The sequence below is a fragment of the Bubalus kerabau genome, chromosome 6, assembly GCF_029407905.1.
Source record: "Bubalus kerabau isolate K-KA32 ecotype Philippines breed swamp buffalo chromosome 6, PCC_UOA_SB_1v2, whole genome shotgun sequence".
NCBI classification, from domain to species: domain Eukaryota; kingdom Metazoa; phylum Chordata; class Mammalia; order Artiodactyla; family Bovidae; genus Bubalus; species Bubalus kerabau.
This window is the reverse complement of record NC_073629.1, coordinates 11,218,952-11,240,610: the sequence shown is the minus strand read 5'-3', so window position 1 is coordinate 11,240,610 and position 21,659 is coordinate 11,218,952. Positions and strand designations below refer to the sequence as shown.

The window sequence follows — 21,659 nt, the reverse complement described above, 5'->3', positions numbered from 1 at the left end:
CATCCAACCATCTCATCCTCTGTCGTCCCCTTCTCCTCCTGCCCTCAATCTTTCCCAGCAGCAGGATCTTCCCAATGAGTCAGTCCTTCACATCAGGTGGCCAAACTATTGGAGTTTCAGCTTTTGCGTCAGTCCTTCCAATGAACAGTCAGGACTGATCTCCTTTAGGATGGACTGGTTGGATCTCCTTGCAGTCCACGGGACTCTCAAGAGTCTTTTCCAACACCACAGTTCAAAAACATCAGTTCTTTGGTGCTCAGCTTTCTTTATAGTCCAACTCTCACATCCATACATCACCACTGGAAAAACCATAGCCTTGACTAGATGGACCTTTTTTGGCAAAGTAATAATGTCTCTGCTTTTTAATATGCTGTCTAGTTGGTCATAGCTTTTCTTCCAAGGAGCAAGCGTCTTTTAATTTCATGGCTGCAGTCACCATCTGCAGTGATTTTGGAGCCCCCAAAAATAAAATCTGTCACTGTTTCCATTGTTTCCTAATCTATTTTCCATGAAGTGATTGGGACTGGATGCCATGATCTTAGTTTTCTGAACGCTGAGTTTTAAGCCAACTTTTTCACTCTCCTCTATCACTTTCATCAAGAGGCTCTTGAGTTCTTCTTCACTTTCTGCCATAAGGGTGGTGTCATCTGCATATCTGAGGTTACTGATATTTTTCCCACCACCTACGATCTGATCCCTGCCACTTTTTTCAATTCACTTACTAATATTCTCTACCCCTAACCCCATTCCATGCCATGCCAAAGTACTTATAGTTCTCTATAATAGACACCCAAAAAAGCTACCACCAACAACACAAAAGCTGTTCTAGTCCCATGCTAACATGCTTTGAGATGCAATGCTTCCTCTCTCTGGAAGGCCCTTCCCTTCTCCCTACCCTCACATCTTCCTGGAGGATTGTTTCCCTCCTGGAAGATTCAGCTCAGCCATCTCCTTTTCTATCACATTTCCCTGACTTCCCCCACAATGCTAAGCAGACTGGATCCCTGTGCAGGTGGCTATTGCAGCGCCGAGGACACTGTATTGCAATCAATTTTGTTCATGTCTGTCTCCTAAATCAGATGGTGAGCAACTCAGTTCCTTCTACCTCATCAGTCTGAGCAGTGTCTGGCACATGAAAGTTGCTCAATTTATATTTGTTGGGGGGGAAAAACTGAATAGACAAACAAACTGACTAGAACAGGTTCTCTGCCTCCCTTACCCAGAGATTGTTCCATGGTATCACAATCATTTATTTTTATAATGGAAATATTAGAAGGAAATCCTTAAAATGAGACCTAAGAACTGGAGACGTTTCCTGCTGTTCTACCTCAAAGGGTAGTTGGAGCATTCATCTTTCTCCAGAGTGCCAGTGTTTACATCCAGTCTACTGATTACTTCCTAATAGATGGGTTCCCAGAAGCTTAAAGAACATAATTTAAAACAAAACTAATCTTCCTCCCTTCCAAAATACTTCACCCCACAGAAACAGTCTCCTATCTCCACTACTTGTTCCACGCTGCAGCATTTTCTAAGTCCATCAGTCAAAACCCCAAACTCTGAGTGGCCCCTGCCTTCTGACTCTCGGCCCTCCCATCACCAACACCAAACTCAGAGTCTCCTTTCCATTTCCAACACCATCGCCCAACTCAGGACTGTCTGATTTTGTTTCTGGATTTCTAAATCAGCTTTGAATGACCTTCTTTAGAATAAGCTCTAAAAATAATTCAGAATCTGAAATCTCACTCCCATCCTCCCAAATAATAATTCTCCAAGTTTAATATGTGTTTGAATAGTAGGGGCACTCATCAAGTGAGTACTATGTGCCAGGCACCATTCAAAGCACTTTAAGTAGATTAATTTATTTAAGCCTCACATCACACAACCCTAGGGGATATGTACTACTCTTATCTGTATTTTCCATTCAAGGAGAATAGGATATTGAGAGGTTAAGCAACCTGCCCAAGGACACACAGCCAGTAAGTACCTATTCATCTACATCAACACACATTTTCACATGTTATATGTGAAATATAACATACGCAAACATGTCTTTTTAGTTTTTTCTCTTACTTTACACAATAGGGATAACAATATGTGTATTATCTTTGCATTTCCTCTTAACAGTGCATCTTGGTTATCTTTCTTTGTTGGTACATATAAATTCACCTCCTTCTTTTTAAGTATTAAATGTTATTACAACGTATGACTATAGCATAATTTATTTGACCAATTCACTGTTGATGGATATTCAGATTATTTTCCATTTTTCACTACTGTAAACAATGATGTGATTCTTGTACATAAATCATGGCACTCGTGTGACTAGATCTATAGCACAGGTTGGTGGAAATAGCACTACTGGTATTTCCATTTTTAATTTTGACACATCCTGCCAACGTATCTGCAAAAAAGACTGCACCAATTTACATTCTTACTAACAATAAATAAAGGTGCCTGTTTTCCCAAATGCTTGCCAACACTTGCCAACACTGGATATTATCTGTCATTTTAATTTTTAAAAATCTTGGATTTCTTTGTTGCTTTATCTTGTATTTCTCAAAATTTAAATGGAGCAGATCTTTTCAGATGTTTATTGGACAACCATACCTTTTCTAAAAATTCCTACTCATACCCTTTGTGTAATTTTCTATTGAATTGTCTTTTACATTATTTATTGAATATTCTGCATATTAGCAATTTAAAACTTGGCTATGTTATAATTAAATTATCATAATCTGTAACATACTTTTAAATTTTGCCTTAATGGCATCTACAAAAAAATCATACAGTAACCTTCTGTATAGCACAGGGAACTCTGCTCAATACTCTGTAATACTGAGAAATGGGGAAAGACCTTGAAAAATAATAGATATATGTATGCTGCTGCTGCTACTGCTGCTAAGTCGCTTCAGTCGTGTCCGACTCTGTGCGATCCTATAGACAGCAGCCCACCAGGCTCCCCCGTCCCCGGGATTCTCCAGGCAAGAACACTGGAGTGGGTTGCCATGTCCTTCTCCAATGCATGAAAGTGAAAAGTGAAAGTGAAGTCGCTCAGTCGTGTCCGACTCTTAGCGACCCCATGGACTGCAGCCTACCAGGCTCCTCCATCCATGGGATTTTCCAGGCAAGAGTATTGGAGTGGGGTGCCATTGCCTTCTCCGAGATACATGTATATGTATAACTGAATCACTTAGCTGTACACCTGATACTAACACAACATTGTAAGTCAACTATAGCCAATATAAAATAAACATGTAAACAAAGAGGGAAAAAGAGAAAATAAAAATCATGTAAACTAGCCAGCCCTTCCTTTTAGAGATTGTGAGTTTGGGGGTCTCACATAGGAAGGTCTTTCCCACGCTGAGATTAAACATACTTTCTATAGTTTTTAACAATTTCTTTTAGTTTCGTTTTATTTATAAAATTTAGCTCGTCAGTCCATCTGAAATTTATTTTTGTATATGGAATAAGGAAGGGCTTGAGCCCACCCCAACTGTCAAACAGATATCAAACTATTGTAATGCCATCCATTAAGTAGTTGAATCCCGGGGCATTGATTATAAGTATGGTGTACGACATAGTGCATCATTCCTCATACACTAAATTCTCACATGGGTTTGTGACTGCTACACTCTCTCTTGTTCCTTGAAACTATCTACATGTTTCTATGTCAATGCCTCAACATTTTCACTGATACATTTTTTTTCACGTTCTTTTTTTTTTTAATTTATTTTTAATTGGGGGAGAATTGCTTTACAATGTTCTGTTGGTTTCTGCCAAACAACACCACGAATGGGCCATAATCACACAGGTACCACTTCCCTCTTGTGCCCCCCTCCCCTCCCCTCACCCACCCCTCTAGGTCGGATATAGAGAACAGACTTGTGGGCACAGTGGAGCAAGCAGGATGAAAGGAGAAAGTAGCGCTGACTTACATCCACTACCATGTGTAAAACAGATAGGTTCTGAGAAGTTACTGCTGCAAGTTTAAAGTAACTTAGGGACAATGGAAAAACTCACTATCACCTCTCCACGTGTTTTTTAAACACTGTGGCTATTCTTGACTTTATTTTCCAATGGATTGTTAGAACCGACTGATCAAGTTCCATAAAACAAAACATTGGAAGTTAGCATGGGATTGCACTGAATTTGCAGATTCAGAGGGGAAAAGAGTTAACATCTTTGCTGCACTGAATCTGAGGATTAATAGCAATTAATTCATTCACATAACATTCTGCTTCAAAAATTTTGCCACTGACATTGGGATAAAGATAAAACTCTTCAGTGTCTGATTTTCACATCCTATCCTCTCAAATTTGGCTTAAAGTCACCTCACTGAATTTATTTCCCTTTACTCTTATCCACAAAGTTTCTCAAACAAAGTAATCCTTCATTACCTTTGCTAGGCATGCTTTGCAATTAGAAGAGAGAGAAAGCAGATATATCCTTTGTCCACACACCTTCCCTCTGAAGCACTGGCTTTGTGGGTCTATCTGCGGTCCACCATCACCCTTCAGCAAAGCAAGCATAGGTGTATTCTCTCTTATTAAAAAGCTCTGATGTTGAGGGCAAAAGGAGGGGATTTCTATGACTAAGTAACCTATGACAACATACTGCTCCTTCAGCATTCCTAGGCCAGAGAACTTGGTGTCCAACAGGACAACAGATAACAGGATCCAGAACTTGAAGAGGTCTTGTGTCCATATATGCTAAGTTGCTTCAGTCATGTCCAACTCTTTGTGACCCTACGGACTGTAGCCTGCCAGGCTCCTCTGTCCATGGGATTCTCCATGGACATGTTCACTCGTTCAGAGAACAGAAAATGAAATGGTCAGATGGCATCACCGACTCAATGGACATGAGTTTGAGCAAATTCCTTGGGATGGTGAAGGACAAGGAAGCCTGGTGTGCTGCACTCCATGGGGTCAAAAAGAGTTGGACACGACTTAGCGACTGAACACATCCATGGAGACATGTTCCCATGCCCACAGAGAATCCCATGGATAGAGGAGCCTGGCATGCCACAGTCCATACAGTTCATACAGATCAATCCATATAGTTCCCCTGATCTTCCAGGGGAACCTTCCTGACCCATGAATCGAACCTGCATCTCTTATGTCTCCTGCATTTGCAAGTGGGTTCTTTACCACTAGCACCACCTGAGAAGCCCTTAAAGAGGTCTTACTGGCACCCAAACTTGTAACATTCAGGATACATTTCTCACAGAATCTCTGACAAGAGGAGATGAATATTAAAAAGCATCAGAAGAGGTTAGAAGAACTAAGATAGTAGTACCTGAAAAGAAAAGACTGAAGTTAAACTGAAAAATGCTTCAGAGGAGCTGGGAGCCAGTTCAGCCAAGAATCTGGCAAGAGCCTGCATTACAACAAAGCAGCCACAGAGAGGGAGCAGAGGACCAGGAATGGCGAGGGGTCAGAGTGACCACACGAGGGCAGCAGAGAGCAAGCTAAACAGAAACGCTCTGGGTAAGCGTGAACAGGTTATTGGAACCAAACGAACTGTATGGCCAAAGTTATGGTTTTTCCAGTAGTCACGTACTTATGTGAGGGTTGGACCACAAAGAAGACTGAATTCCAAAGAATTGTGGTGCTGGAGAAGACTCTTGAGAGTTCTTTCGAGTGCAAGATCAAACCAGTCAATCCTAAAGGAAATCAACCCTGAATTGGAATGACTGATGCTGAAACTCCAATACTTTGGCCAGTGAAGAGCTGAATCACTGGAAAAGACCCTGATGCTGGGAAATATTGAAGGCAGGAAGAGAAGGGGATGACAGAGGATAAGATGGTCAGAGGGCATTACCGAGTCAATCAATGGACATGAGTTTGAGCAAATTCCTGGAGATGATGAAGGACATGGAAGCCTGGTGTGCTGCAGTCCATGGGGTCAAAAAGATTTTGAATACAACTTAGCGACTGATCAACAACCTAGACCCAAAAAGCACTGTCTATTCAGACAGTGGGCACAGAGCAAGATTGTATTGCACAACAGGTAGAAGAGAGAAATATTCCACACACATCTGCTCTAAGGTGAAGGGGCACAGAGAGAGGTAACTAACATGGGTTGAATTCTTAGCTAGGAGTTTTGCATAAATGTCTTCATTTAATCTTCACGACAAGATGGAAAATAACAAAGTGGAACACTTAACAAGTGAAAAGATTGATCTCAAATAAAGGAAGTGGCACAGTTGATATTCAAGCCCAGGAAAGTCCAACTTCAAAAGCCATGCTTTGTCCTGCACTATGCTATAAGATGGAGAAGGCAATGGCACCCCACTCCAGTACTCTTGCCTGGAGAATCCCATGGATGGAGGAGCCTGGTAGGCTGCAGTCCATGGGGTCATGAAGAGTGGGACACGACTGAGCAACTTCACTTTCACTTTTCACTTTCATGCATTGGAGAAAGACATGGCAACCCACTCCAGTGTTCTTGCCTGGAGAATCCCAGGGATGGCAGAGCCTGGTGGGCTGCTGTCTCTGGGGTTGCACAGAGTTGGACACGACTGACGCGACAGCAGCAGCAGCAGCACTCTATAAGAAGTCAAGAATGGCTCCTTGCCGCTGGACCCAGAGCCTGTTTAACTTCCTTAGAAGAGGACACACAGCCACTCCTGGCCTCCTTCGTGCACACCACACTAACCAGGGTTTCAGGTGGTGAGAGGTAGTGGGGAACTACTCCACAAAGAAGCCTTCAGACTGGACTCTCTGCTGGCAAATCTCATCAAGTGTCACCTGGCAAGGGAATGCTACTGAACGGGTAGCAAGCTCCAGAATTTCAGGGCATAGAATCGTCTTAGGACCAACATGGATCACAAGTGATCATGAGTCAGACAAGGAAGACAGCTTAAAAATCAAGGAGAGCAGAACAATATACAAGAAAGCCTGGAACAGTGTCTCATGTTCAACTCATAACCATCAGTTGTGGCCTCTCTTACCTCCCGGAACCTGTTCTGAACTCAACTATCTAAGAGGAAAGAATCAGGGAAGAGGTTCTGAAATGATAAAGGAATTGGCAGAAGGTTAAGAATTAAGATACTTTACCTGACATATAGGAGGTTAAGGAGCAATTTAATAACAGTGTTGCAGCCTCTAGAGAGATGTGTCCTAAAGGCTAGGAAAGAGAAAGAGAGGTCTTCTTTCATGAACCAGAGGGAAAAGCCTTATGATAGTAGGAGGTTCTTGGTTGTAAAATCAATGTGTCAAATGAAAGAATGTGGACATTCTTCCAGATGTGATGAAGGAGAGAGTCCTATTCCATGAATTCGTTCAAACAACATTTAATAAGCACCAATTCCATGGCAGCAACCTAATGCGCACCGTCCTTTCAGTTTCTGCCAACACAACTTGGCAGATAAATTGACAGGGCTTCTTTCTTCGTGAAGCTTGTATCTACTGGGAGAAGGAATACAGACAACAAATAAACCAATGATAAATTATTTTTAAAAATAGCAGAAAATGCTAACTGATCAGAGAAGGAATCCACTTCAATAGTCTTGCCTGGAAAATCCCATGGACAGAGGAACCTGGCGGGCTACAGTCCAAAGGGTTGCAAAGAGTCGGACACGACTGACGACTGAGCAGAGGAGCTAATGGATTACAAGGGAATGGGAAGGCTTCTCTGAGGAAGAGACATTCAAACTGAGATGTGCAAGCAAGAGCAGCTTTGCATAGAGCAGAGAGGGAAGTTTAAGATCAGGAGGACCAGCCAGTGCAAAGGATTAGGATGGGCATGAGCTTGGTTGTTAGAGGTACAAAAAGGACAAGCTGGGAGTGACAATGTGGCCAAAAGGTAAGACAAGGTCAGAGATATAGGCAAGGCTCTTGTTTTACAAACAAGGTCAGCCATCACCGAGAGGAAGAGTCGAGGAAATTATCTGTTGAAAGATTCAGTGATATGTTTTGGTTTTAAAACTTAACACAATAGACTATTTACAGATACAGTTCTCTCAGGAATTAGTGAGTTCCTTGTAAGGATCCACAAGCTGTGGTGTGCTGTTTCTCAGGAATGTCAGGACTGAGGCGTCCTCTGGGAGCACTTAGTAGCAGTGAGGTCAGGAATTTTTATTATTACCCTATGGAATGAGAAACTCCAGGATACCTGTATTATTTTTAACAAGTGCCCCCCACCTCAGGGCTTCCTTGATATCAAGACTTCTCTGGTAGCTCAGTTGGTAAAGAATCCACCTGCAATGCAGGAGATCCCAGTTCGATTCCTGGGTTGGGAAGATCTGCTGGAGAAGACATAGACTACTCACTCCAGCATTCTTGGGAGTACCAGCTCAGCTGGTAAAGAATCCACCTGCAATGTGGGAGACCTGGGTTCGATCCCTGGGTTGGGAAGATCCCCTGGAGAAGGGAAAGGCTACCCACTTTAGTATTTTGGCCTGGAGAATTCCATGGACCGTATAGTCCATGGGGTCACAAAGAGTCGGACAAGACTGTGTGATTCTCACTTCACTTTCCACATAAGTCTTATGATCAGGAACAGGTGGATGTATAGGTTTCTCTGCATGACCAAGAACTCCATCAGTTACTGTGTAACTTGTAGGAAGTTACCAAATTTCCTGAGCCTCATTCTTCATGTGTAAAATGGAAATGCTAATACCTACAAGATACAGGGCTATACATGAAGACTGAGTGATGTAAGCACATGCAAAGTGCCAGGCACACAGGAAGCGCTCCATGGATATCGAAGGACGGTGTGACCAGTCACCCTTCAGTATCCACAGGGACTGGTTCAAGGCCCCCACCCCCGCCCCAGGATACCAAACCTGCAGATGCTTACATGCCTCACAGCTGGCCCTCCACATGGTCAGGTTCCGCATCCCCCTATACAGAGGGCTAATTGTATGTTTGTTGGGAAAACTCCACATGTAAGTGGACCAGGGCAGTTTAAATTTGTGTTTTTCAAGGGTCAACTGTATATGAACTTCATGAATGAATGAAAAGCTAAATATATACATCCAATTCGTTCTCTGCAATCCTGTTTTGAGCCTGCAGAGAGCTCTCTTACCACCAGCAGAGAGCCCGGATCTCAGAGAACGGAGGTGAGATCTGGTACCAAAACCTAGTCTCCACCCACTGCCTCCTACTTAGCCTTTCCTCTTCCCTCCTGCTCAACTAGCCTAGCTATTCAGACTCATGACTACCCCATCCCTTCCCACCCCTTTCTTCCCCTAAAATGGGAAAGAGCATGCTCAACTTTCCTTCCTCTCCAGCCTGGCCTGGAGATGACCCCAGCTGCTTGCTGGGGAGATGGTCTGAGTAATGGTTGCCCTTAAATGGAGGCTGTTTCTGCCAGGAACTGTGTGGAGACCAACCTCATCCCAGTTTGTCTGGATTTTTCAATTTTAGCACTGAAAAGTCCTAGAAAATGCCTCTGGCAAGCTGGGACAACTGGTCAGGGTACCTAGCCCCTTCTGCATACAACTTAATGTTGCTTGGCGCCACTGCTTGGGTCTGTATGCTCCACAGCATTGTCTACGCATTGTCTATATACTGACGTCTGGGTCCAACTACAGTAGCCTGGGGTTATCTCCAAACTACCTATAGAATCGGACAAGACCACCCTCAGTGGGTCCTACTCAATGTCATGGAGCTGGATTGGTGGTCCCCAGAATGGTCAGACTTCTGAGTCAAATGCCGTGTAGCCTGCAGTCCACCCATTCACTACGGCAGGAGTTACCACCCTACAATGCAAATCTGGCCCTAACATTTCCCTGCTAAAACCCTTCAGTGACTCTTTGTCATCGGGATAAAGAGCAATCTCCAGCAAAAACTCCCTTCACAATCTAGCCACAGCAGATTCTGTTTCTTGCTTTTGGATATGCTGTTCCCTTTTGTAATACCTTTCATCCCTTTTACAGTTGGCCAACTCCCTAGTCATTTATTAACGTTTTCTATAAATTTAGGCCCTGCCTCTTCCCCAATTCTAAGGTGCCTTATATATCACTGCACTGTGGCATTTATCACATGGAATAGTGATTCTGCATTCGCCTGTCTTTCCTACTGGACTATCAGTTCCTTGAAGGTAGGTTACATGACTTACTTACCTTTGAATTCTCTAGAGGCCAGCTCTAGACATGGCATTTTTAAAATCTTCACTCTTACTAATGATTCTAATAAGTAAGCCATTAGTGTCAGTTCAGTCGCATCCATAAGCATTATCCTATCCCTGACCCTTGCATTATTCCTCTTAGACAAGATGAGGCTCAAAACCAGGGTGGGAATTGGAGATGGGGTAAGAGCATCCACTGATCATTTTGTTTTGTAATTATAAAAATGAAACCTGGGTTTATAGATTTTTTTTTTTATAGACCGCAACAGAACAGCTGGGTCAAAACAGCCACTTTCAACTAGCACCGTGCACCGCACATAAAAACTCGATAAACTATAAATACATGAATGAATGATAAAAGAGTTCCATTCTGGACAAATGATTTTTTTGTCTTCTTATACTTAAGTGTGACTATAAAATGGCAAAACCCTGATTTGATTTTGTTTGTACTAACAAATAGATCAGAATGCCACTGCTCAGAAATTTTCTAGGACTCTGGGCCTTCAGAACCAACATATTAGTCAACCTCTAAGCCCTTACTATTACTTAATAGGCAACTCTCATCTTTCTTTGTATTACCCAACATGAACTGTCACTTATCCATAAGACTTGGATCCCCAAAGGCCTTTGGCTATTTTCAAAATTAAAAGCTAACCTCCAAGGATGGAAATTTTCCACAACTGAAGATATGCAAAAGGAAATGGCAGGCTCTAAGTCAATTCCAAGAATTAAAAAATGTTATCTTAAATAAGTGGATGAAAATATGTGTATTAGAGTCATTCACCTAATTTGGCACACACTGCATCTATATGAACACATACAAACTCAGGGAGTATACCAACGAAGTCAGATTATATACATGTTTGTGTTTCTGAAAAAAAAAATTGATCAAGCCTGTGTGTTTGTAAATATATCACTGCAGCTTAATTCAGTAGAATTAACTGAGAATCAGCTATTTTTCTCTTTCTAAGCTAAGCACTGGGAATAATAAGATTCATGAAATATCATTCTTGCCCTCCGTGAGCTCACAAAAGAGAAAACATGTAGACAAACTATCACAACACAGGGAAAAAGGTGTAACAGCCGAAGGATATATTCAATACGATGGTAGCACCTAGCGAGGAGTGATTAACTCTGTACAGGAGGCTTCACAGAGTCAACGACACCTAATCAAAGTTTGGATGAATAAACACAAGCACAAGTTTCACCAGGCTTAATGAGATGGGCAATCCAGGTATAGAAAATGGTATACGTAAGGACACTGAGGCATGAAACAATGCAGAGAGCTCGGGAAATTACAAGCCCTTTGATATTGCTGGGACCCAGGATGTAAGGGGAGGGGTGCAGAGATTTTTCGTTGGAGAGGCCACAGATATCCATGTAACCAAATGTGTATTTTCGTTTGTGGATGATTATGGGTGCTTTCCCATATACATCAGTCGGCCTATCGCAGAAGCAAGAGCAGCACACATACTCATTACCTGATTTTATTTTTGCCTGAATTTATCACATAAAAGTTCCCAGGTCTCCATTCATATTTGTTCTATTCCCCTATTATGCTCTCCCCTTTAGCTCACTTCCCCCCATTTGCTAGCTATCTTGCTCCTTTTCCCCTTGTATAGTCGCCTCCTATATCGATCTGGGTCCATCTGTAGTCTTATAGGTCATCCTTCTTTCTAATATCAAGCAACTCCCCTTCTCTCCTTTAGAACAAAGCTCATATGACCTCCTCTCTAACAAGCCTCCTTGTCTAAGTCTAGTAGTTAAAAATTGATGCTGTGTAGTAAGACCAATCTGTCTTGGAAACCTGTGTCTCTCATTCAACATCTTTGTGATTTTGGCTTCTCTGGGCCTTGCTGTCCTCATCTGTAAAATAGGGGTAAAGGCATACCGCATGGGGGAACTTGTGAATGTTAAAAAGGACAACAAAGAGTTTAGCATGGAACCTGGCAGATCATTGCTAAGTCTAAGTCGCTCCAGTCATGTCCGACTCTGTGTGACCCCATGGACAGCAGCCCACCAGGCTCCTCCGTCCATAGGATTCTCCAGGCAAGCATACTGGAGTGGGGTGCCATTTCCTTCTCCATACTTACTATAGCGTTGGCCCCAAAGTTCATTTGGGTTTTTTGTAACATTTCGTGGAAAACCCCAACAAACTTTTGGGCCAATCAATATATTTCCAGGAAGTGACAGATCATTAGCCTTTAGCAATTATTGTTCATGATAAATTCAAATTGTCTAGAGAGCTTCATGCCTAAGTCACATGCATATATATGGTGATTTCACTGGTAGGTGTTTATTTTGACTTTAAGTGCTTCATTGTGGGAGGTTGGACTGCTGTGCTGCAAAACTCCAATGGGAACAATGCCCCCAGGGGTGGCTCAATATGGAAAGTCTGGGGAGGAGAGAAGCCTTTTCCTTTTAGTTTGCTCCTTTCCATAGTTTGAGTATTTTAACTCTATAAACACATGACTTTAATGTTTTAAAGTGGCAATGGGATTTCTGGGCAGGGAGAATTTGGGCTTTTTGTTGGCTTGTTTGGTTTCTATTTTGTACCACTATTTATTTTTTTTAAGCTTAACTAATAATATACTCTCAAGACATTCAGTAATTTAGAAGTTATTCAAGTCAAAATTAGTTAGGATTTTAGGAAAAGCCCAATCAGAAAGTATTTGTTAGCAGAAAAAGAAATGAACACCAACAGTGGGTTTGGATTCACTGTTTACAAAGTACATAATCTCATTAAACCTTTGTTTCCTCATATCTGTAATGCAGCTAATAATCTCAACCACATTAGGGTATTTCAGGTACTAGATGACATACCGTGCAAGTAAAGGACCCAGTGCAAAGTCTGGCGTACAACAGATTCTCAAAAAAATGGTATGTGTTAGTTGTTTAGTTGTGTTCGACTCTTTGCGACCCCATAGACTATAGCCCACCAGGCTCCTCTGTCCATGGGGATTCTCAGGCAAGAATACTGCCATGCCCTCCTCCAGGGGATCTTCCCAACCCAGGGATTGAACCCAGGTCTTCTGCATTGCAAGCAGATTCTTTACCAGCTGAGCTACCAGGAAAGCTTCCCCCCAACCCCCACCCCCCCAAAAATGGTACCTATGATCATTTTTATTATGAACAAGTTGCTGTCCCAAATTGGTTGCTTACAACAGGTTAGAATTAAGATGCTGCTTAAAATTAACAATTAAATTGGAGTTGGTATTGGGATTAGTAGTTAGAGTCTATAAAAAATTAGGGTTAGGGTTGAAATTGGAATTCAATTAAGGTTAGAATTAAAACACATACAAAGGTTTTTATCAAGGATAGGGTTAATTAAAACTGGATAATAGAAATAAAAAGCAGCATGAGGAATCCTGGTTTGCTTGGGTGGGAGACTAAAGAGGAAAGCAAATGTGGAAGCCTGTGCAGAATTTACTGATAAAGAAAAAGTCATACAGAGGCCAAGGGTTAGAGGGCAAAGCAGAACTGAGCCAGGGTTCGGAGTTTTTCTCCTGCAGGTGCTCTCGCTTCCCTCCTAGATGAATATGTAGTGTTCACCCCACTCAGGCCAAGTCCCTGCCCTCCTCCATCCCCAAGAGGAGCCACGTGGGGAAAGGAATGCCCAGGGCCCACACAGCTGCATCCAGCCCAGAACCAGTGCCAGAGACACATTCCTCACCCCCAGCCACCCAGGCTATTGCTGAGTGGACAAGGGCACCCAGGAGCCAGCACTTGCCTTCTCTCCACTCCCCTTCTCTGCTCCCCCCAGTTCTCACTGTGGTGACCAGTTCTTGAATCCCACAGACAACCCACTCCAGACTCTGTGCAAGTCTCTGGGAAACACTGATTGTATATCATAGCATTTAACAGTGAAAAGTAACCATAGAGATCACAATCCAACATGGATACTTTTATTTTACCTGTTTTCAGGCTGAGGATAATCCTTGTAGTTCAGGCTTTCTTTGTAAAACTCTATTCCTAGTGAATGGGCTGCCTGTAAGAGGCTGGGTGCCCAGGGACAAAGAGAATTAGAGTGGTTAGAGGTAAGGAGCTATTCCAAATGGATCCATCTGCCTCTGCAGGAGACATGACCCTTTCACTCTGAGACAGCCAGGAGTGAGAATTCCTTAAAGTGGACACTCCCAGAGAAAAACGATTCTCCTTATCCCTCCTGCTCCCATGGGTATATCTGCCTTATTTATCCAATACTGTAACCCCTCTACTCCACAGCTGTGTGAACACAGAAGTCACCTAAGTCCTCTGTGTTTCGTTTTATCTGTTCAACAAGGGGTATTCATTAGGTAATCTTGAAGGTCCCTTACAAATTCTAATACTCTTTTATCCTGTATTTCTAAAAGCCAATGACTGCTTCCTATTCCCAGACCCTAAATTGCTGCCAAGATGATGCTGATGATGCAGAAAAGAGAGAAGGAACTAGTAGGAAAAGAGCATTCCAGAGTCTCATTTGCTCATGCTTAATACTCTCCACAAAAGCTCTCCCCCTCTCCTCCCACCCTTGGTTCTCTTCCCTTGCAGTTACAGTAGAGGGTGGGGCCAGACCAGCAGAGTCATTAGAGAATTAAAGGACAGGCAGAAGCGGATCAGCAGAGTAGCAGATGGAAAAGGTGATTAGTTACAGAAGCTTGGGACCTAATCCTACATCCTAGCGTCCCAATCCCACCCATCCCCACTCTCATTCCCCCCAACACTAACCTGTCCTCTCTTAATCCCACTTAGATGATCTTTAAAACTTCTAGCTCCAAAGATAATACTCTTTATCCATCAAGAGTCTTTAACTAGGATAGCATGATTCTTCTCTGAAGCTTCATTCTCCCTTTGAAAACACACCCACTCGTTCCTTTTTGCTGCATGACTAAATTCACGCCAACCTAATCCCACCTTAGTCAGAAGGTCCATTTTCCCCTGTATCTTCCCTCCTGCCTATCCCATAGCACAGCCTCTCCTCTTCCTTATACCAGGTGTCCTTATTGTGTCTTTCAAGCACACTTCTCCTTCTATCTCTGACTCAGAGATTTCAAGATATCAGAGGACCCCCAGGGAGACAGAGAACCCCAATGTAGCAGGACAGTTTGGAGTCACTGAGATGAGTCAAGGCAGGCAAGTCAGACAACCCAAGGTGGTCAAAAACTGTCTTATAAATAATTTTTAATAACCACCCAGACACTCAAGAAATGTTCAAGAGGTAGGCAGAGCTCTTCTCCCAGAAACCATGGGTAAACTCCACAAACAGTGAGAAGAAAAACAGAGGGGCAGCTTTCTGGCTATCCTTAAGGGACTTCCTAGAGAATATTCTCTCTTGTCCTCTCCACCAGTGACTAACATTTATATCGAGCTTTACTGATTACTGGAGAAGGCAATGGCACCCCACTCCAGTACTCTTGCTTGGAAAATCCCATGGAAGGAGGAGCCTGATAGGCTGCAGTCTATGGGGTCGCGAAGAGTCGGACACGACTGAGCAACTTCACTTTCACTTTACTGATTACAGGGTACCTTCCACATCCTTGTTCCCTGGTGGCTCAGAGGTTAAAGCATCTACCCGCAATGCGGGAGACCCAGGTTCGATCACTGGGTCTGGAAGATTCCCTGGAGAAAGAAATGGCAACCCACTCCAATATTCTTAGCTGGAGAATCCCATGGACGGAGCAGCCTGGTGGGCTATGGGGTCCCAAAGAGTCGGACACGACTGAGCGACTTCACTTTCTTTCCACATCCTTGTCCTTGAGTTACCAGGGGACAGAGACATTAAGTCCATCACAGACAGCTGCAAAAGCTGTCCGAGAGGGGGAAAGATTACTCAAACATTAAAGATCAGCATGGTGATGCGTAGTCAGTGCAGAGAGGGGATGGACCCAGAAGTTAGAAGACAGGCACCCAAATCTCTGATCTAGGGACAAAACTGGCCTTCCAGGATTGGCTGTTGTTTTGTTGCTAGGTTGTGTCCAACTCTTTGTGACCCCATGAACTGCCCTGTCCTTCACCGTCTCCCAGAGTTTGCTCAAACTCACGTGCATTGAGTCAGTGATGCCATCCAACCATCTTATCCTCTGTCATCCCTTTCTCCTCTTGCCCTCAATCATTCTCAGCATCAGGGTCTTTCCCAATGAGTCAGCTCTTCAAATCAGGTGGCCAAAGTATTGGCACTTCAGTGCCAATATCCATTGAATATTCAGGGTTGATTTCCTTTAGGATTGACTGGTTTGATCTCCTTGTAGTCCAAGGGACTCTCAAGAGTCTTCTCCAAGACTACAATTCAAAAGCATCAATTCTTTGGTGTTCAGCCTTTTTTATAGTCCAACTCTCACATCTGTACATACTACCCAAGACTAGAGGGCATTTCAAAAACTATATTATTCCATGTCCTGGCCAACACTTGTGTTTTCTACTATTGTCAGTCTAATCTTGGATAGATCAGTTCATACCCTTTGAATCTCTATTGCACCTGTGTAATAAGGATTGTACCAAATATTTTCTAAAAAATACTCATATACATAAAATTCTTTGATTCAGAGATTCTAAAATTTAGGAGTGTATACCTAAGAGGTAAGTTGGAGCAAAACTGACTCAGGAGGATCTTTCTGAGATCTACTAAGACTCTTCCAGAGATCTTCAATCACAATTTTTTTAAAAAAAAAGCAAGCCCCAGGGGCTTGGAATTCTTGAGCCAAGAGCAAGTACAGACACCCTACTGCTCTCATTCATCTAGCATCTGGCCTCAGGGGCAAGAACTGCGTTAGCCACATAAGGTCCTTAAGAGAGTAGCTTCCTGAGAATCTGTAGATCACACCATTCACCTACAATCTTACTCACTAAAACTTGAAAAAGGAAGGACAAGATCCTCTGAAATATAAAGAAGAAACATATTGGGAAAGGTTGGGAGTAAAGTCGGGAAACAGAAAGGATTAAGGGGGAAAACCACTGAGTTGCGTTGTAGGCTGCTCAGTTCGGCAGAATCTGAAGGGAAACCGCTGATGTTAGACTGGGAGTAATCTCTTTGAGGGATTGAGGGAAGTGTTGATTCCCATGGCCTGGGGGCTTGCTGGAAGATGCCTTTCAAAGGAAATTACCTGGGGCCACAAATTGTTGCTGGAGGTCTAAGTAGGGGCTCTTCCGTCAGAGGAACTAGGGATGTTAGTGCTTTGGAAAAAGACCAGGGTAACTGGTTACCCATTGCAGAGATGTCCCTGGGCACACTGTTGATAGGGGCACCCTAGGGGCATCCCACTCCTGGGGATCCCCAGTTGCCAAAGGAAGGAGGGCGGGGCCGAGAAGCTCTCGGGCTAGTGGGCACGCCCTTGCCCAGGCCTGCAGTGGCAGCTCCCGCCAGCTGGCCCCAGGCCCTGCCCGACTCCCCTCCCTCCACCCCAAGTCTAGGAGGGGTGGGCGCCGGGTCCCACTGCTGAGCCAGCTCGCTCCCTCTGCTCCACGCCCGAGCCGGGCTGGTGGAGCTCCCGGGGGAGAGGGTGGAAGGCACCACGACGGCGCGGAGGGGGTGCGGCAGGCGGGGGGAGTGGGGAATGCGGCAGCCGGTCCCCCCCGCGACCAGCCCAGCCCCCCGTCACCCCCCCTCCACCTCCAACCGAATGGTTTGCTCCGAGCGCCCTATTTAATCCCCGCGACTGCAGCAGCGCCGGCTCCCTCCCGGTCCCCGCCTCGGCCCCGGGCTCCGAAGCGGCTCGGGGGCGCCCTTTCGGTCAGTGGCGTCGTCTACCCCCCTCCCCAGCTCCAGCCCCCAGGGATCCAGGCTCGCCAGCGCCCTGCCAGGGAGCCGGCCGGGAAGCGCGATGGGGGCCCCTTCCGCCCTGCCCCTGCTCCTGCTTTTCGCCTGCTGCTGGGCGCCCGGCGGGGCCAACCTCTCCCAGGACGGTGAGTGAGGGAGGGGGCGGCGCCAGGGGAGGTGGGGAGGGGCCGGGGCGGGGGCTCCGACCGGCGGAGGGGGCGGAGGGAGCCCGTTGGCTTTGTTTGGAAGCGGGGGTTCGAGTCGCCAGCCGTTCCTGATACCCTGTGTCTGTCTCCGAGCATCCGTGTCTCTGTGGATCGTGGGGTGTGCCGCGTATGCCCCCTCCTTGTACACCGTCGAGTGTGTCTGCGTGTGAAGTCGCAGATTTGGGTCTGTTACAAGCCGCCCGGGGTCTGGTTGTGTTGCTGTCCGTGTGCGTCTGGGTGTGCGCGTCTGTGTTGGTGTCTGGCTGCGTTTCTGTGTCAGTATCTGTGTGTATGTCTGTGTCAGTGTGTGTTGGGGGCGGAGTGAGATTTGTCGCTGTTTCAGTCAGGGCGTGTGTCGGCTGTTTGTGTATGTATGTCTGGAGGGGTTGGGTAGCCAGTGCGGTCCCCTGAACTGCTGTATGCAAACATTCCTGCTCCCCCGACCGTCCCCCCACCCGCGGCGGAGCTCCGAGTGGGTAGGGAAGGGGGCCTGGGTGAGGCTGTGGAGGGGGGCGTGGGCAAGGAAGTGGGGGGCTTCTCTCTGGAGCAAAACAACAACACTGGGCGGAGAGGGCCCCCGGATGGCAGTGTCCCTAACGGTGGCAGAAGCTGGGAAAAGAAACCCAGACGGGAGCGGAGGAGGGGGAGTAGCGGGAGGGAGACTGGGCAACAGGAAGACTGAAGATATTTGGGGAGGAGGATGCATGGAAAACCAAAAGCTTTCCTGGGCTGAGAATTGATTTTCCAAATTTGAGGTAAGGTGTCTCGCCTAGCCCCCTCTGCTTCAGTCAGGAACTCAAACCTTCTTGGGTTAGTCATGGTAGAGAGCTGAAGGAAGAGAGTGGGGGGAGCACGGAGGCGGGGCCAGGGGTGAGGGGGCTAGGGGCCCCCTCCCGCCCTGGACCGGGCTATGTAGGTCAGCCCTGTGGGGGCACCTCAGCTTTCTTAAAGGTTGCTGACGCTTAATGGGGTGGCAGGGGACAGTTTGTAGGGAGACCGGGAAGAGAGGCACAGCTCAGAGCCTCAGGTCCCTGGAGGAGGGAGGGCAGGCGGTGAAGGGACTAAAGGAATGCATCCTCCAGTCTCCTCCGCCCCTGGCAGAGGCGGACTGGGCTGGGGGAGGGGAAGGGGGACCGGGACCTCTGCGGAGCCAAGGGATGTGGGGAGAGTGAAGGGGAGGGTGGTGGCCTATGCCCGGCCAGATGCCAACGAAAAACAGAAAGAACCGCAGGGGAGGAGAAAGGGGAGGCGGCTCCTGGGCGATGGACCCAGTGGCCAGCAGGGATGGGCACAGGGCGGGGCGGGGGTGGAGAGGGGAGGGGTTGAAACTGGGGAGGATGATGTAGAGAATTTCATCTGAAGGAAACAGGCGAAGAGCCAGGGTGCTGGAGGAATACTTGCTCCATCTCGCCTGACCTGCTCCCCAAGTCCTATCTCCATCAGGAAGAAGGAGCTTCTGGTGTTATGGGGACACTGGGCAGCTTGCGAGCTGGCTCCTTCTACTCTGTATCCATTCACACTCCCCAAGGGAGTTGCTACCCAAGTCACCACAGGGCAGAGGCCCCTTCTCTCCCCTATGTGGAACCCCCCTTCCCCTGGACAGCTGTACTGATGACCCTACTCACTGAGGAGGTGAAGAGAGTCCTGCGGGAGGGCAGGCTAAGTGCAAGGCAAAGGAGAGGTTGCTGGGTGCGGTGCACATACCCAAATAAGGACTCTCTACTAGGCCTTGACTTTCACCTGAAGCCCCTGGCCTTCCCATTCTGCTAGCTGTGTTGAAGAGAGACAAGCGTGACCCAAACTGCTTCAGTTTGGCAATGGGAACTGATGGGGCAGGCTGGAACCTCAACAGAACAAAGTCATCCCAGAAAGCTGAGCTCTTCAACTCTAGGATATAAACAAACACTGGAGAAGAGAGTAATCTGTGTACTAGCCAGGTCTTTCTTCACCAACTGCACTCTTCTTTCTTAGTCCTCAATTTGGGGGCTCAGCCCCTACTCAGGCTTAAGATTTAGAGGAAAAGAAATGCTTTATCCTTCTAAATACATATATACCTCTCATATCAGTGGCTTGACGGAAGAGTGGAAGCCAATAAATTTTGAATGGAGAATGTCTGGAGGAGGGATTGAGAATTTAGAGATGGGTTAGAAGATAAGTTCCCAAAAAAGAGTCAAATCAAGCATCATTGTCGTTCTAGAGCATTGTCTGTCCTGACAGCGGACGTATGTCTGGTTGTAATGTCCCAGGATGCACTGATGCAAAAGAGACACAACCATGTGCCATCTTCTATCTAATTCTACTTCCTAGCTTCGGGATCAGAACAGCCCCACTCTGATGTGGGAGGCAGGTCTATAGATTTAATACCTACGGGTGGCGGTCCTGATGACCATTCTGCCCAGGCTCACACAGAAGGTGTGTCTAGGACCCCTGACTTGGGGTTCCTGAGGGCCCTGGGCAGGGAGCTCAGTGGCAGCACACACAGCTCCCTGGAGTACAGCATACACTTTTTAAGATTTCATCAGACTGAACAGGGATTGAGGCTAGAGAAGGGCAAACAATTGTTATCTGAACCTGACCATTAGTGCTGTGGTTCGAAACTCAGGAATGGTTTAGACATTCTGAGTGAGCCACCTGCCCCTTCCTTCTCACATTTTTTTCACTAGTGTTGGCAGAAGTTGGCAGTTCCAGGTTTGGGGGATTACAAGGCCCGTGAACTTAATGTATCCTGTGGTTGTCTCTCTGGTGAGCTGTTCGACATTCAACATTGTGACCAACTTCCCTTGGTTCTCCTTTTTCAAATTTTTTCCAGCACTCTGTGAGTTGATCTGGTACAGAAACTGACAGGTGGGCAGCTTCCCTTTCCTTCAGATCAAGATACAGCAGTTTAACCTTGGAGTGCACTGCCTCACACATGAACATCTTTCCCTTCCCAATGACCTTCTGTCCACTGCCGTCCATTCTGCAGCCCCCTGGCCAGCTGCCCAGTGTAGAGATCATGCCCAATGTGCCGGAGAAGTCCAGCAGGCATTCGCTCTAGAGCTGCCCACGGATCTGCTTGGCAGACCTACTGCACCTAGTTTCTTTTCCTGGTTGCAGCTGTAGCTGTTCTCGTTCTGTTCTCTTCCCAGTTGCAGCTGGGAATCCTTGGGAAGGATATGCTCTCCCTTCAGACGTGGCATTTTCTGGCACAGAGAAGCTGGAAGCATCAGAGAGACGCTGGTATTGTAGAGTTTAGTTAATTCTATACAGAACCAGTCTGTCTGATGTGGGACCCAAGCTGTACATATCAACTGCCTATTCCAGCAGTTACACCAAAGACTCTGTCCTGAGCTCTCCCTGGGGCTCGGCGGCACTGCTGGGCTCAGTAGTTTCTTTTGGCACAGTGGTTTTCTCACTTTTATCTTTAAAGATGTGAAGGTTCTTTATCAAATAAATAAAACAGATCAAAGGAAAATTACTCTTTTTGAAACAGATAAGTAAGACCTGAAACCCTCTCGCCCTTCTTCTTGACTTCCCCTGTACTTCCCCTAATCCTTAAGGCACAGAGGTTCTGCTACATACAGTTTGAAATCCTCTACCCTAGACTGACAATAAATGAGACAGTTCACTATCCTTAGGTTCTTGTTCTCTCTCTTCCTCTCTCTCCT

At 45.8% G+C, this 21,659-nt stretch overlaps 2 protein-coding genes across 2 annotated transcripts in view; one reads left to right on the top strand and one right to left on the bottom strand.

Moving 5' to 3' along the window:
- Positions 1-21,659, bottom strand: part of LOC129654576 (gamma-interferon-inducible protein 16-like) — a 202,387-nt gene that overhangs the window by 167,023 nt on the left and 13,705 nt on the right. Inside the window, exon 3 of the mRNA XM_055583883.1 lies at positions 7,059-7,409. The gene's annotated coding sequence lies outside the window, so the exon portion shown is untranslated. The remainder of the gene's footprint in view (positions 1-7,058; positions 7,410-21,659) is intronic.
- Positions 17,740-21,659, top strand: part of CADM3 (cell adhesion molecule 3) — a 32,595-nt gene continuing 28,675 nt past the window's right edge. Inside the window, exon 1 of the mRNA XM_055583889.1 lies at positions 17,740-17,952. Within this exon, the coding sequence (XP_055439864.1) occupies positions 17,871-17,952 (82 nt within the window). The 5' untranslated portion in view covers positions 17,740-17,870. The remainder of the gene's footprint in view (positions 17,953-21,659) is intronic.